This window comes from Heterodontus francisci, chromosome 6, assembly GCF_036365525.1.
Source record: "Heterodontus francisci isolate sHetFra1 chromosome 6, sHetFra1.hap1, whole genome shotgun sequence".
Taxonomy (NCBI): domain Eukaryota; kingdom Metazoa; phylum Chordata; class Chondrichthyes; order Heterodontiformes; family Heterodontidae; genus Heterodontus; species Heterodontus francisci.
In genome coordinates, this window is record NC_090376.1 from 54,237,628 (window position 1) to 54,253,083 (window position 15,456).

At 44.5% G+C, this 15,456-nt stretch overlaps 1 protein-coding gene across 1 annotated transcript in view; it reads right to left on the reverse strand.

Moving 5' to 3' along the window:
• rnf17 (ring finger protein 17) overlaps positions 1 to 15,456 on the reverse strand; it is a 209,787-nt gene that overhangs the window by 160,885 nt on the left and 33,446 nt on the right. The window contains exons 6-8 of the mRNA XM_068033701.1: positions 13,285 to 13,358; positions 3,632 to 3,666; positions 1,963 to 2,232 (exon numbers count right to left, since the gene is read on the reverse strand). Of these exons, the coding sequence (XP_067889802.1) occupies positions 1,963 to 2,232; positions 3,632 to 3,666; positions 13,285 to 13,358 (379 nt within the window). The remainder of the gene's footprint in view (positions 1 to 1,962; positions 2,233 to 3,631; positions 3,667 to 13,284; positions 13,359 to 15,456) is intronic.

Sequence of the window (15,456 nt, forward strand, 5' to 3'; positions counted from 1 at the left end):
TTGATAACCACCGTTACATGTCACTGCATTAAGCTGTGCATAGACCCTTGGTACACAAACACTAGGTGTCAGCTAATGCTGAGGTTCTACTTGTCCCCAGTGTTACAAAGGAAGGGTCTGGCTTTGGTGCCATGGAATGTTCCATTCAGTTTTTTAAATTATTCGTTCATGAGATATGGGTGTCGCTGACAAGGCCACCATTTATTGCCCATCCCTAATTTCCCTTGAGAAGGTGGTGGTGAGCTGCCTTCTTGAACCGCTGCAGCCCATGTGAGGTAGGTACACCCACTGTGTTAAGGGAGTTCCAAGATTTTGACCCAGCAATAATGAAGGAACAGCGATATAGTTCCAAGTCAGGATGGTGTATGGTTTTGAGAGGAACTTGCAGGTGATGGTGTTCCCATGCAGCTGCCGCCCTTGTCCTTCTAGGTGGTAGAGGTCTCGGGTTTGGAAGGTGCTGTTGAAGGAGCCTTGGAGCGTTGCTGCAGTGTATCTTGCAGATGGTACACACTGCTGCCACTGTGCACGGTGGTGAAGAGAGTGAATGTTTGGCACCCCATGCACAATCAAGTAGGCTGCTTTGTCCTGGATGGTGTCAAGCTTCTTGAGTGATGTTGGAACTGCACCCATCCAGGCAAGTGGAGAGTATTCCATCACACTCCAGACTTGTGCCTTGTGGACAGGCTTTAGGGAGTCAGGAGGCGAGTTACTCGCCACATGATTCCCAGCCTCTGACCTGCTCTTGTATCCACAGTATTTATATGGCTACTCCAGTTCAGTTTCTGGTCAATGGTAACCCCAGGATGTTGATAGTGGGGGCTTCAGTGATTGCAATACCATTGAATAACAAGGGGAGATGGTTAGATTCTCTCTTGTTGGAGATGGTCATTGCCTGGCACTTAAGTGGCAAGTAACATTTGTGCCACTCATCAGTCCAAGCCTGGATATTGTTCAGGTCTTGCTGCATTTCTACATGGACTGCTTCAGTATCTGAGAAGTCGCGAATGTTGCTGAACATTGTGCAATCATCAGAGAACATCCCCACTTCTGACTATGTTTAAAGGAAGGTCATTGATGAAACAGCTGAAGAGGTTGGGCTTGGGCACTACCCTGAGGAACGCCTGCAGTGATGTCCTGGAGCTGAGATAATTGACCTCCAACAACCACAACCATCTTCCTTTGTGCTAGGTATGACTCCAACCAGCAGAGAGCTTCCCCCCGATTCCCATTGATTCCAGTTTTGCTCAGGGTCCATTGATGCCATATTCTGTCACATACTACCTTGATGTCAAGGGCAGTCACTCTTACCTCACCTCTTGAGTTCAGTTCTTTTGTCCATGTTTGAACCAAGGCTGTAATAAAGTCAGGAGCTACACAGAAAAAACACACTATAGGATTCCCAATCACAGCATTTCTAAGTAGCATAGGGATTACGAGGGAAAGTCACACCAAACAGGCCACCTTTACCAACACACTTTTCGGGCAGAAGGCCACCAATGCGAGTGGTGGTGGCCTAGGAGCAGGCTACTTGTTCTGTCTTGACCATAGGGGAATACATCGAAGGAAAATGTGACAATATATCCTACATTAGAAAAATCATAACAGACTGGAGTTAAATTTCCAACCATGGTCAGTTTATCATTCTGGCATCTAATTTTTTTTTTTTAAGAATTGACTACATTACGCAGTGAAAATCTTATTAAATTTTAGATAACATCCATATTCAATACAGATTGTACAATAAACATTCTTTGGCTTACTTTCTCCATTTAACAAGTTGTACTCATTTCAGGTAAAAATAATTTAAAACACTCCTGTTTTTTATTGGCAGTAGTCATAGCAACACATGGAAAACATCTACAAAGTAATGCTTTACAGCTGTCAAAAAAGAATTGGATTCAATAAAAATACCTCAAGAGTGAGACAGAATACCCTTTATAAGGAATATACCTGGATACATACCCATCATCGATTACATTTCTCTCAGCATCACAGTCACAAGTCTCGCCTTTACTCTCAGCAGTCCTCAACTTGGCCTGTAAGCCACCACTTTCCTTTCCACACCCATCAGGATTTTTATTTTTCTCTGCGCAATGTTGGTTTCTTGTCCATTTTTTGCTCTCCAAACTGCAGTGCTTCTCTCTTTGGTAGGTGAGCTTTTCAGTGTCTTTTTCACACTGCAGATTAAGCTGACACGTATCTTTGCAAGCCTCTGTTTCCTCCATCTCAAAGCTTAGGGAAAAAAAATTCTCAATTTGAAATTATATATTCTGAATTGTAGCAAAGGACTAAGGATTGCTGAAATCATGAGTAAATAACACAAAATGACTTTGTTTACAAGGAAATTGGATAAGAATTGACAAAGGAAGAATATAAAAGGACAGGAGGAGCAGAGAAATGGGATTAGCATAGATAACTCCAGTTAAAGAGAGAGTACTGGCAAAATGGTTCTATGATTCAATTAGCAGTCAAACTCAATAAAGAAAATTAGCTAACAGGCTCAGCACTCAACAATTTGCATCAATACAGCGCCTTTAACTTAGGACATTTTGCTAAGGTGCTTCACAGGAGCCTTAACAAAATTTGACACAAGCCACGGGAGGAGATATTAGGACAGGTGAGATAGGATTTTGAGGAGCCCCTTAAAAAAGGAGGAAGTAGAGACATGGAGGGGTTTAGTTTGGGAATTCCAGAGTCTGGAACCTAAGCAGCTGAAGGCATTGCTGCCACTGTTGGAGCAGTGAAAGTCTGGGATGCACAAGAGACAAGGGATCACAAAGGGCTGTAGCAGATTACCGAGATAGGGAGGGGCAAGACCATGAAGGGAATTGAAAACAAGGATGAGAATTTTAAGAATGAAGCATTACCAGACTGGGAGTCAATGTAGGTCAGCGAGCACAGGGATGAGGAGTGAATGGGAGTTGGTGAGTTTTGCATGAGCTCAAGTTTATGAACAGCGCAAAGTGGGAGGCCAGCCAGAAGAGCATTCGAATAATCCAGTGCAGAAGTAACAAAGGCATGGATGAGGGTTTCAGCAGATGAGCTGAGGCAGGCATAGGAACAGGCGATGTCATGGAGGTGGAAGTAGGCAGTCTTGGTGTTGGAGGGGATATGTCGGTCGGAAACCTAATTCAAATAGGACACAAGGTTGCGAATGGGCTAGTTCAGCTTCAGACAGTAGCAAGGGTGAGGGGGCTAGGGAATAGAGTCTTATGGCAGAGACCGAGAACAATATTTCAAACTATTACTAAATCTAGCATTGTTATGAAGGGGCAACCTGCTCACCTACATTTTTTTGAATCAAGAAAACCTGTAATGGTTATGCTCTAAAGTCATCTGGAAACACAGCACAATTTTCCCTGCATCATTAAACTCCATAATTCAGTCCACATTTTACCACCCAAAATCAATTACATTCAAAGAGTACCAAAACTATAAAATGTACACTTAACATTTGTTAGCAAAATGCAAGAACTAAAACTTTAATACTCATAGTTCACCTCAAGAACCAATTATTGAACAATACATTGATTAAGCAAAGGGATTTAGCAAAACCTCAAAACTGAATTTTTTTCGCACCCCTCCCCACTGAAGGTACTTATGGAGTCAGCTTGCAGATCATAAATGTTACCTTTCAGAATTTATTGCTTTCTGGCTCCAGTAAATCTGCAAAGTAGAAAATATGAAAGTTCCTTTAAATGCAAAGAATAAATTACTACATAAAACAAGCTTTAAGTATTGAATTAAGCGTTCATAATTTAAGTTATCTAAAGAAAAATATATTAATTGTTCACTTGATTCATTGATTAGCATTTTCTTTTTAAAAAAAAAGCATACAAAGTTGCATCAAATGCAATTCAGAGTTTATTTTCGCGACAGAAAGAAATACGACCTGGCATGGTCAGTGGCACTACCCTCAAATTCCTCCCAGAACAATGTGCCTCTGCAGCCTGAAGACTTTTCCTGGCCTTCACAAAAGATGTTTTTTTTTAAAAAAACCTCAGTCACGCTAATATACACCAGATGTTTATTTCCACAGTTAGACAAAGCTGCATTAAAAATTAAAACTAGGCGCTCTGCTGGCTGCTTTGCTCAACCCCCAATTCAAAGCTTCTCGCTGCAAAACTATCCAAAAGGACTATACAGAATTATTGGATCTGCCCACATTGAAAATAGGAGTAGGCCATTCGGCCCTTTGCGCCTGCTTCACCATTCATTATGATCACAGCTGATCATCCAACTCAGTGACCTGTTCCCGCTTTCTCCCCATACCCTTTGATCCCTTTAGAGCCAAGCGCTATATCTAACTCCTTCTTGAAAACATACAATGTTTTGCCTCAACTGTTTTCTGTGGTAGCGAATTCCACAGGCTCCCCACTCTCTGGGTGAAGAAATTTCTCCTCATCTCAGTCCTGAAAGATTTACCCCGTATCCTTAGACTATGACCCCTGGTTCTGGACTCCCCCACCATCGGGAACATCCTTCCTGCATCTACCCTCTCAAGTCCTGTTAGAATTTTATAAGTTTTTATGAGATCCTCCCTCACTCTTCTAAACTCCAGCGAATATAATCCTAACCGACACAATCTCTCCTCATGCGTCAGTCCCACCATCCCAGGAATCAGTCTGGTAAACCTTCACTGCACTCCCTCTATAGCAAGAACACCCTTCCTCAGATAAGGAGACCAAAACTGCACATAATATTCCAGGTGTGACCTCACCAAGGCCCTGTACAATTGCAGCAAGACATCCCTGCTCCTGTACTCAAATCCTCTCGCTATGAAGGCCAACATACCATTTGCCTTTTTTACCACCTGTTGGACCTGCATGCTTACCTTCAGCGACTGGTGTACAAGAACACCCAGGTCTCGCTGCATTAGCCCACTCACTCAACTTGTCCAAATTACCCTGAAGCCTCTCTGCATCCTCCTCACAACTCACCCTCCCACCCAGTTTTGTCTCATCTGAAAATTTGGAGATATTACATTTAGTTCCCTCATCTAAATCATTAATGTATATTGTGAATAGCTGGGGTCCTAGCACCAATCCCTGCGGTACCCCACTAGTCACTGCCTGCCATTCGGAAAGAGATCCATTTATCCCTACTCTTTGTTTCCTGTCTGACAACCAATTTTCTATCCATCGCAATACACTACCCCCCAATCGCATGCGCTTTAAGTTTACACGCTAATCTCTTCTATGGGACTTTGTCAAAATTTGGACTTCTGAAAGTCCAAATAAACCACATCCACTGGCTCCCTCTCATCAACTCTACTAGTTACATCCTTGAAGAAATCTAGTAGATTTGTCAAGCATGATTTCCCTTTCGTAAATCCATGCTGACTCTGCCCGAATCTACCACTGTTCTCCAAGTGTTCTGCTATAAAATCTTTGATAATGGACTCTAGAATTTTCCCCACTACCGACGTCAGGCTGACTGGTCTATAATTCCCTGCTTTCTCTCTACCTCCCTTTTTAAATAGTGGGGTTACATTAGCTACCCTCCAATCTGTGGGAACTGTTCCAGAGTCTATAGAATCTTGGAAGATGACCACCAATGCATCCACTATTTCCAGGGCCACTTCCTTAAGTGCTTTAGGATGCATACCATCAGGCCCTGGGGATTTATCAGCCTTCAATCCCATCAATTTCCCCAACACCATTTCTCTACTAATACTGATTTCCTTCAGTTCCTCTCTCTCTCTCTCTCTCTCACTAAGCCCTGTGATCCCCAATATTTCTGGTATGATATTTGTGTCCTCCTTTGTGAAGACAGAAACAAAGTATGCATTTAGTTGGTGAGCCATTTCTTTGTTTTCCATTATAAATTCCCCTGTTTCTGACTGTAAGGGACCTACATTCGTCTTCACCAATCTTTTTCTCTTCACATACCTACAGAAACTTTTACAATCAGTTTTTATGTTGCCTGCAAGCTTGCTCTCGTACACATTTTCCCCTTCTTAATCAATCCCTTGGTCCTCTTTTGCTGAATTCTAAACTGCTCCCAATCCTCAGATCTGTTGTTTTTTTCTGGCAGATTTATATGCCTCTTCCTTGGACCTAATGCTATCTCTGATTTCCCTTGCAAGCCATGGTTTGGCTACCTTTCCCATTTTACTTTTGCGCCAGACAGGGATAAACAATTGTTGCAGTTCATCCATGTACTCTTTAAATGTCTGCCATTGCCTATCCACCGTCATCCCTTTAAGTAACGTTTCCCAATCCATCATAGCCAACTCGCGCCTCATACCTTCGTAGTTTCCTTTATTAAGATTCAGGACCCGAGTCTCAATCAACTATGTCACTCTCCATCTTGATGAAGAATTCTATCATGTTATGGTCCCTCGTCCCCAAGGGGTCTCGCACCACTAGATTGTCAATTATTCCTCTCATTAGACAATACCCAGTCTCGGATGGCCTGTTCTCTAGTTGGTTCCTCAACGTATTGGTCCAGAAAACCATCCCATATACACTCCACAAATTCCTCCTCTTTGTGGCTAATTTGATTTGTCCAATCTATACGCAGATTAAAATCACCCATAATTACAGATGTTCCTTTATCACATGCGTCTCTAATTTCCTGTTAATGCCATCCCCAACATCACCACTAGAGTTTGGGGGTCTATATACAACTCCCACTAACGCTTTTTGCCCCTTAGTGTTTCTCAGCTCTACCCATACAGATTCCACATCGTCAGATACCTTTCCTCACTATTGAGTTAATTTCCTCTTTAACCAACAATGCAACTCCGCCGCCTTTTGCTTTTTGTCTGTCCTTCCTAAATACCCTTGGATGTTCGTTTCCCATCCCTGGTCACCTTGCAGCCATGTCTCCGTTATCCCGACTATATCATACCCGTTTACATCTATTTGCGCGATGAATTCATCCAATTTATTGCGAATGCTCCGTGCGTTAAGGCACAAGGCCTTAAGGCTCGTCTTTTTAAGATTACTTGGCCCCTTCCCACTAATTTTCAATGTGGCCCTTGATTTCTCTGCCTAACACTTTTCTCATTCCCCTTACTTTCTTTTGTTCTTGTCTTTGATCCCCCCTCCTCTGACTCCTTGCAAAGGTTCCCATCTCCCTGCCATTTTGGGGCGGCACAGTGGCGCAGTGGTTAGCACCGCAGCCTCACAGCTCCAGCGACCCGGGTTCAATTCTGGGTACTGCCTGTGTGGAGTTTGCAAGTTCTCCCTGTGTCTGCGTGGGTTTTCTCCGGGTGCTCCGGTTTCCTCCCACATGCCAAAGACTTGCAGGTTGATAGGTAAATTGGCCATTAGCAATTGCCCCTAGTACAGGTAGGTGGTAGGGAAACATAGGAACAGGTGAGGATGTGGTAGGAATATGGAATTAGTGTAGGATTAGTATAAATGGGTGGTTGATGGTCGGCACAGACTCGGTGGGCCGAAGGGCCTGTTTCGGTGCTGTATCTCTAAAACATTTTAGTTTAAACCCTCCCCAACCATTCTAGCAAATACTCCCCCTAGGACTTCAGTCCCGGTCCTGCCCAGGTGTAACCCGTCCAGTCTGTACTGGTCCCACCCCCCCCAGAACCGGTCCCAATGTCCCAGGAATCTAAAACCCTCCCCCTCACACCATCTCTTCAGCCACATATTCATCAGATATATCCTGCTATTTCTACTCTGACTAGCACGTGGCACTGGTAGTAATCCTGAGATCACTACCTTTGAGATCCTGCTTTTCAATTTACTTCCTAGTGCCCTATATTCTGCTTTTAGGACCTCATCTTTTTTTTCAAACCCATGTCGTTTGTACCAATGTGTACCACGACCATTGGCTGTTCACCCTCCCCCTTCAGAATGTCCTGTAACCACTCAGACATCCTTGACCCGAGCACCAGAGAGGCAACATACCATCCTGGAGTCTCTTTTGCAGCCACAAAAATGCCCATCTATTCCCCTTACAATTGAATCCCCTACAACTATTGCATTCCCACACTGTTTACTCCGCCCCTGTGCAGCAGAGCCAACTGTGGTGCAACCAATTGGACTGTTGCTGCTTTCCCCTGCGAGGCCATTCCCCCCCAACAGTATCCAAAGCAGTATAACTGTTTTGCAGGGGAATAGCCACAGGAGATTCCTGAACTGCCTTGTCCTCCTGGTCTGCCTGGTGGTCACCCATTCCCTTCCTGCCTGTGGAGTCTGAGCCTGCAGTGTGACCACCTCGCTATACGTGCTATGCACGCTATGCTCTCCGCCTCGTGGATGCTCCACGGTGTCGCCAATTGCCACTCCAGCTCCGAAACCCGGGCTTCCAGGAGCTGCAGCTGGAGGCACTTCCTGCACACATGCCGGTCCTGGGCACTGGAAATGTCCCCAGCTTCCGACATGGAGAACGAGGAGCACACCATGGCCTTGATCTCTCCTGCCATGACTTAATCCTTTAAATTAAACCTTTTGGAAGATCTTCATATCAAATAATATCAATTACTCTAGGGCCCTTCTTCCCTGGTCCTCGTTACTACAGAATTCCCTAAAAAAAAACACTACTTACTATATATGAAAATAAACTGTAAACCTTTCTTACCTTAGATATACTTATCCAGCTACTTAGAGCTATTCCCTAACAGCAGTGACTCACCAACCAATCACCTTCCAGCTTTCCTGTGACATCACTGTTGGCTTTTTTTCCCCCTTCTTTTTCAAAACTGCTGCACGCTGGAAGAGGTCCGACTGCTCTCTGCTCCTGAAGGTAAGTGAAGGCCCCGAGCCCCGCGGTGGATTTATCCGCTCCCGGTTCTGGTTGTTTCCACACAGGTCCGACTGCTCTCGGGTCCTGAAGAATCTCCAACCTAGACAAAGTTTGCCAAATCCAATACCGCCAAACCCAATACCACCAAACCCCTGCCCCCTCCCCACAAAATGTCACATTGCATTGATCTGTGCCAGATGATCTGGAACTAGCTGTGAAGACCTTTCAGAACATAGGCATTTGGGGGGCGGGGGTGGTGGGTTGTCGTGGCAGTGGGAGTGAAGAACAGAGACAGCACATACAAGCTCCTAAGCTGATGGCCAATCTCAACTAAGACCTTCCATCTTAGTTTAACCCCTCCTGTTAACTGCATGGAGGTGAGTCTTTCCCCAATTTTACACTGTTTTGATATAAAATATTTAATGTATTGCCTCGCTGAACGAAAGACCTGTACCATGAATCCTAGAATACCATATAATAAAAACTAATATAGCTTATTCAATCACCAGCAAGTAAGGTGCCCTAATTGCGTGTTACAGGATTTTTTCTGAAGCACCATGACCAACACCACAGAAGCCCACTAAATATGAAAACAAAGTTGTGCATTTACCATACGTCCCATTATACTTCAGGCATCACACTTTATATATAAAGTATTGTGTACGAAGAAACTAGGTACAAACTGTGACAATTTGATCAAGTGACAGATCACAGATAAGGAGGTATCCCATCTACCAAATGAAGACTGGAAAAATGGTTTGATGAACTTACAATTGAAAAACTACAAAGAGTATATGAAAATAACCAACGTGCCAGCCCATCAAATAAAGACAAACTTTTTTTTTTAATTAAACAAAATATTTTTAGAAAACGTTTGTCTGCATCTTTCTCACCAAGGTGAAAATCTTACCAGAAATAAGGTTTGTAACATTACATACTTAACATTTAGCAGAAAATAATTAAGCTAATCTATACAATGCATTTCTCAGTTTGAAATGCCTCAAATTTTTTCAATTAGAGGTCTTCCCAAGTACAACAATGGCAGGAATGACATCAACATAATCAGGAAAGACTTTATTTCCCACAATTAAATTCTAAAAAGATAATTAGTTTGTACAAAACTAAAAACACAAGAAGACATACATTATAGGGGAGGCGGTGGCATAGTGGAAATGTCACTGGACTAGTAATCCAGAGGTCTCGGCTAATGCTCTGGGGACATGGGTTCAAATCCCACCACGGTAGTTGGTGAAATTTTAATTCAATTAATAAATTTGGAATTAAAAGCTAGTCTAATGGTGATCACGAAACCAATGTCAATTGTTGGTAAAACCCATTCTGGTTCAATAATGTCCTTGAGGGAAGGTCAACAATGTGGCTGACTCTTAAATGCCCTCTGAAACGGTCCAGCTAGCCACTCAGTTCTATCAAAAGTCTAAGAAAAGGAATGAAACCAGAAAGACCACCCACCATCGACCTGGACTCTGGAAATGATCATGGCAAACCCAACCCTGTCAACCCTGCAAAGTCCTCCTTACTAACATCTGGGGGCTTGTGCCAAAATTAGGAGAGCTGTCTCACAGACTTGTCAAGCAACAGCCTGACAGTCATACTCCGAATCATACCTTACAATGCCCCAGACACCATCACTATCCCTGGGCATGTCCTGTCCCATCGATCAGACAGACCCACCAGAGGTGGTGGCACAGTGGTATACAGTTGAGAGGGAGTTGGCTTCACGGTCAATGAAATCTCCTGCTGATTTCCATTTACCACCCCCGTCCCCCTCCCACCACCCCCTCGGCTGATGAATCAGTGCTTCTCCATGTCGAACACCAATTGGAAGAAACACTGAGGGTAGCAAGGGCACAGAACATACTCTTGGTGGGGGACTTTAATGTTCATCATCAAGAGTGGCTCGGTAGCACCACTACTGACTGGACCCTAAAGGATATAACTGCTAGAGTGGGTCTGCAGCAGGTGATGAGGGAACCAACAAGAGGGAAAAACCTACTTGACCGCATCTCACCAATCTGCCTGCCGCAGGTGCATCTGTCCACGAGAGTACTGGTAGGATGACCACTGCACAATCCTTTGGAGACAAGTCCCGACTTCACATTGAGGGTACCCACCATCATGTTGTCTGGTACTACCACCATGCTAAATGGGATAGATTTCAAACAGAACTAGCAACTGAAAATTGTGGGCCTTCAGCAGCAGCAGAATTGTATTCAACCACAATTTGTAACCTCCTGGCCCGGCATATCCCCACTCTAACATTACCATCAAGTCGGGAGACCGACCCTGGTTCAATGAAGACTGCAGGAGGGCATGCCAGGAGCAGCACAAGGCATACCTAAAAATGAGGTGTCAGCCTGGTGAAGCGACAACACAAGAATACATGTATGCCCAACAGCGGAAGCCACATGCGATAAACATGGCTAAGCAATCCCACAACCAATGGATCAGATCAAAGCTCTGCATTCTTGCCTCATCCAGTCATGAATGGTGGTGGACAATTAAACAACTAACTGGAGCAGGAGGAGGCTCCACAAATATCCTTATCCTCAGTGATGGGGGTGCCCAGCACATCAGTGCAAAAGACAAGGCTGAAGCATCTGCATCTATCTTCAGCCAGAAGTGCTGAGCAGATGATCCATCTCGGCCTCCTCCTGAGATCCCCAGCATCACAGATGCCAGTCATCAGCCAATCTGATTCACTCCACATGACAGCAAGAAATGGCTGAAGGCAATGGATACTGCAAAAGCTATGGGCCCTGACAACATTCCAGCAATAGTACTGAAGACTTGTACTCCAGAAACAGCCGCACACCTAGCCAAGCTGTTTCATTACAACTACAACACTGGCATCTACCCGACAATGTGGAAAATTGCCCAGGTATGTCCTGTACACAAAAAGCGGGACAAATCCAACCCGGCCAATTACTGCCCTATCAGTCTACTCTCGATCAGCAGCAACGTGATGGAAGGGTCATCAACAGTGCTATCAACCGTCACTTGCTCAGCAATAACCTGCTCATTGATGCTCAGTTTGGGTTCTGTCCGGGCCACTCGGCTCCTGACCTCATTACAGCCTTGGTCCAAACATGGGCAAAAGAGCTGAACTCCAGAGGTGAGATGAGAGTGACTGCCCTGGACATCAAGGTAGCATTTGACCGAGTATGGCATAAGGAATCCTAGCAAAACTGGAGTCAATGGGAATAGGGGGGAAACTCTCTGCTGGTTGGAGTCATAACTAGCACAAAGGAAGATGGTTGTGGTTGTTGGAGGTCAATAATCTCAATCCCAGGTCATCACTCTAGGGGTTCCTCAGGGTAGTGTCTTAGGCCCAACCATCTTCAGCTACTTCCACAATGACCTTCCCTCAAACAGAAGGTCAGAAGTAGGGATGTTCGCTGATAATTGCACTTTGTTCAGTGTCATTCTTGACTCCTCATATACTGAGGCAGCAAGACCTGGACAACAACCAGGCTTAGGCTGATAAGTAGTAAGTAACACTGCCTGGCACTTGCATGGTGCCAATAATCATCTCCAAGAGAGAATATAACCATCTCCCCTTCATATTCAATGGCATTATCACTGAATCCCCCACTATCAACATCCTGGGGATTACAATTGACCAGAAAATGAACTGGACCAGCCATATAAATACCGTGGCTACAAGAGCAGGTCAGAGGCTGGGAATTCTGCAGCGAGTAACTCCTGTCTCCCTAATGATGTCTGTCCACCATTTACAAGGCACAAATCAGGAGTGTGATCGAACACTCTCCACTTGCCTGGATGGATGCAACTCCAACAATGCTCAGGAAGCTCGACTGGCACCCCATCCACCACCTTCAACATTCACGCCCTCTGCCACCAAAGCACAATGGCAGCATTGTACACCATCTACATGGTGCACTGCAGCAATGCACCAAGGCTCCTTCGACAGCACCTTCCAAACCCACAACCTCTACCACCTAGAAGGACAAGGGCAGCAGATGCCTGGGAACACCACCACCTTCAGGTTCCCCTCCAAGCCACACACCATCCTGACCTGGAACTATATCGCTGTTCTTTCACTGTTGCTGTGTCAAAATCCTGGAACTCCCTTCCTAACAGCACTGTTGGTGTACCAACATCCCAAGGACTGCAGTGGTTCAAGGCACCTCACCACCACCTTCTCAAGGGCAATAAATGCTGGCCTAGCCAGTGACACCCATATCCCATGAATGAATAAAATAGTCAGCTCCAAGCTAGCCATAGTCAATGTGTGTGGATATATATGTAATATGTAATGCCTTTCAGGCACCAATATGTACACCTTGCTTACTGAAGATGCATTAAGTTAGTTGCCAGTAGCGGTTAAGGAAACATTATTTTCCAGGAACCAAAAACAACAAAAATAAAACGAAAATCACTTAGTCCACACTCTGTTTCTTTCCAAACAAAACTGTGGTGAGATGCATCCTCCCCAACCCAGGCTCCAATTCATCATGAGCAATGCCACTGAAGATCTGCTATTAATAATATACATTTGCTGTAATTACATCTTCACTGATGCATGTTTACCTTATCAAAGCTTGAACTGTCCAATTCTGAATTCTCCTTTACTACGGGCTTGCATTTCTGATGTAATTTCCTTTCTACAATGTAAAAATATTCTTTAGCAACACTGATAGTAAACACTATTACACAGGATACAGGAAAGTGGTTTACATATCACAACTTCAGAAAAAAATTTAGACTATTTCAGCATGATGTGTTATTCAAATATATAATTTATAACTTTGGATTCCCCTAAATTAATCTGTTGCACATTTTTTGCAATGGTTCTGAACTAAAAAAATGAAATGGAAAACGAAGACAAGGCAGAGTCCTTTTATGTTAATCAGTATCATTATGGTATTGGACTTGCAGCCTGAGAATTCAAATACCATGTCAAGTTGTGAAACTGAATTCAATAAACCTGGTAATTGTGCTGGTACCAGAAAGTGACCCCAAAATCTACTGGATTAAACCCAGCTGGTTCATTAATGTACTTCAGGGAAGAGAACATGCCATCCCTACCCAGTCTGGTCATACAGCACAGAAACAGGCCCTTCGGCCCACCGCGTCCATGCCGACCATAATGCCCATCTATACTAATCCCACCTGCCTGCATTAATTCCATATCCCTCGATGCCTTGCTCATTCAAGTACCTGTCCAGATGCCTCTTAAATGTTGCTACTGTTCCTGCCTCCACTACTTCCTCAGGCAGCTCATTCCAGATACCCACTATTCTTTGTGTGAAAAATTTACCCCTTTGATCCCCTTTAAACCTCCTCCCTGTCACCTTAAATCTATGCCCTCTAGTTTTAGTCACCCCTACCACGGGAAACAGACTCTGGCTATCTACCCCTCTCATAATTTTATATACCTCTATCATATCCCCTCTCAGCCTCCTTCGCTCCAGGGAAAACAGACCCAGCCTATCCAATCTCTCTTTATAACTCAAGCCCTCCAAACCAGGCAACATCCTGGTGAATCTTTTCTGCACCCTCTCTAGCTTAATCACATCTTTCCTGTAGTGCAGCGACCAGAATTGCACACAGTACTCCAAATGCGGCCTAACCAACATTATGTACAACTGTAACATGACGTCCCAACTCTTGTACTCAATGCCTCGGCCGATGAAGGCAAGCATGCCATACGCCTTCTTCACCACCTTGTCTACCTGTGTTGCCACTTTCAGGGAACTATGTACTTGCGCCCCAAGGTCTCTCAGCTCAACACTCCCCAGGGCCCTGCCATGCACTGTATATGTCCTGCCCTGGTTTAACTTCCCAAAATGCATCACTTCGCACTTGTCTGCGTTAAATTCCATTTGCCAATCCCTTGCCCACTTTCCCAGTTTATCTATATCCTGTTGTAACCTTGCACAACCTCCTTCACTGTCCACTATACCACCAATTTTGGTGTCATCTGCAAACTTACTAATCATGCCCCTTACATTCACATCCAAGTCATATGACAAACAACAGAGGGCCCAGCACCGATCCCTGCAGTCACCAGCCTCCAGTTTGAAAAACAACCCTCCACTACCACCCTCTGCCTCCCATCACCAAGCCAATTTTGTATCCAATTTGCTAGCTCACCCTGGATCCCATGTGTTCGAACCTTCTGGACCAGCCTACCATGCGGGACCTTGTCAAAGGCCTTGCTAAAGTCCATGAAGACAATGTCCATCGCCCTGCCCTCATCAATCTTCTTGGTCACCTCCTCGAAAAACTCAATCAAATTCGTGAGACATGATTTCCCACGCACAAAGCCATGTTGACTATCCCTAATCAGACCATGCCTTTCCAAATGCATATAAATCCTGTCTCTCAGAATCCTTTCCAATAACTTTCCCAGCACTGATGTGAGGCTCACCGGCCTGTAGTTCCCTGGCTTACCCCTGCTGCCCTTCTTAAATAAAGGCACATTAGCTATCCTCCAGTCTTCCAGTACTTCACCTGTGGCTAACGATGATATAAAAATCTCTGCCAGGGCCCCAGCAATCTCCCTTGCTTCCCATAGCATCCTAGGATACACCTGGTCAGGCCCTGGGGATTTATCCACCTTTAATGCATTTCAAAACCTCCAACAACTCCTCCTTTGTAATGTTGATATGCTCCAGGATATCGCTGTCCACTCTTCCTATCTCACTTTTAAAAGCCTCCCACTTTGCCAGACGTCCCTTTACCTGTAAGCAGCCTCTC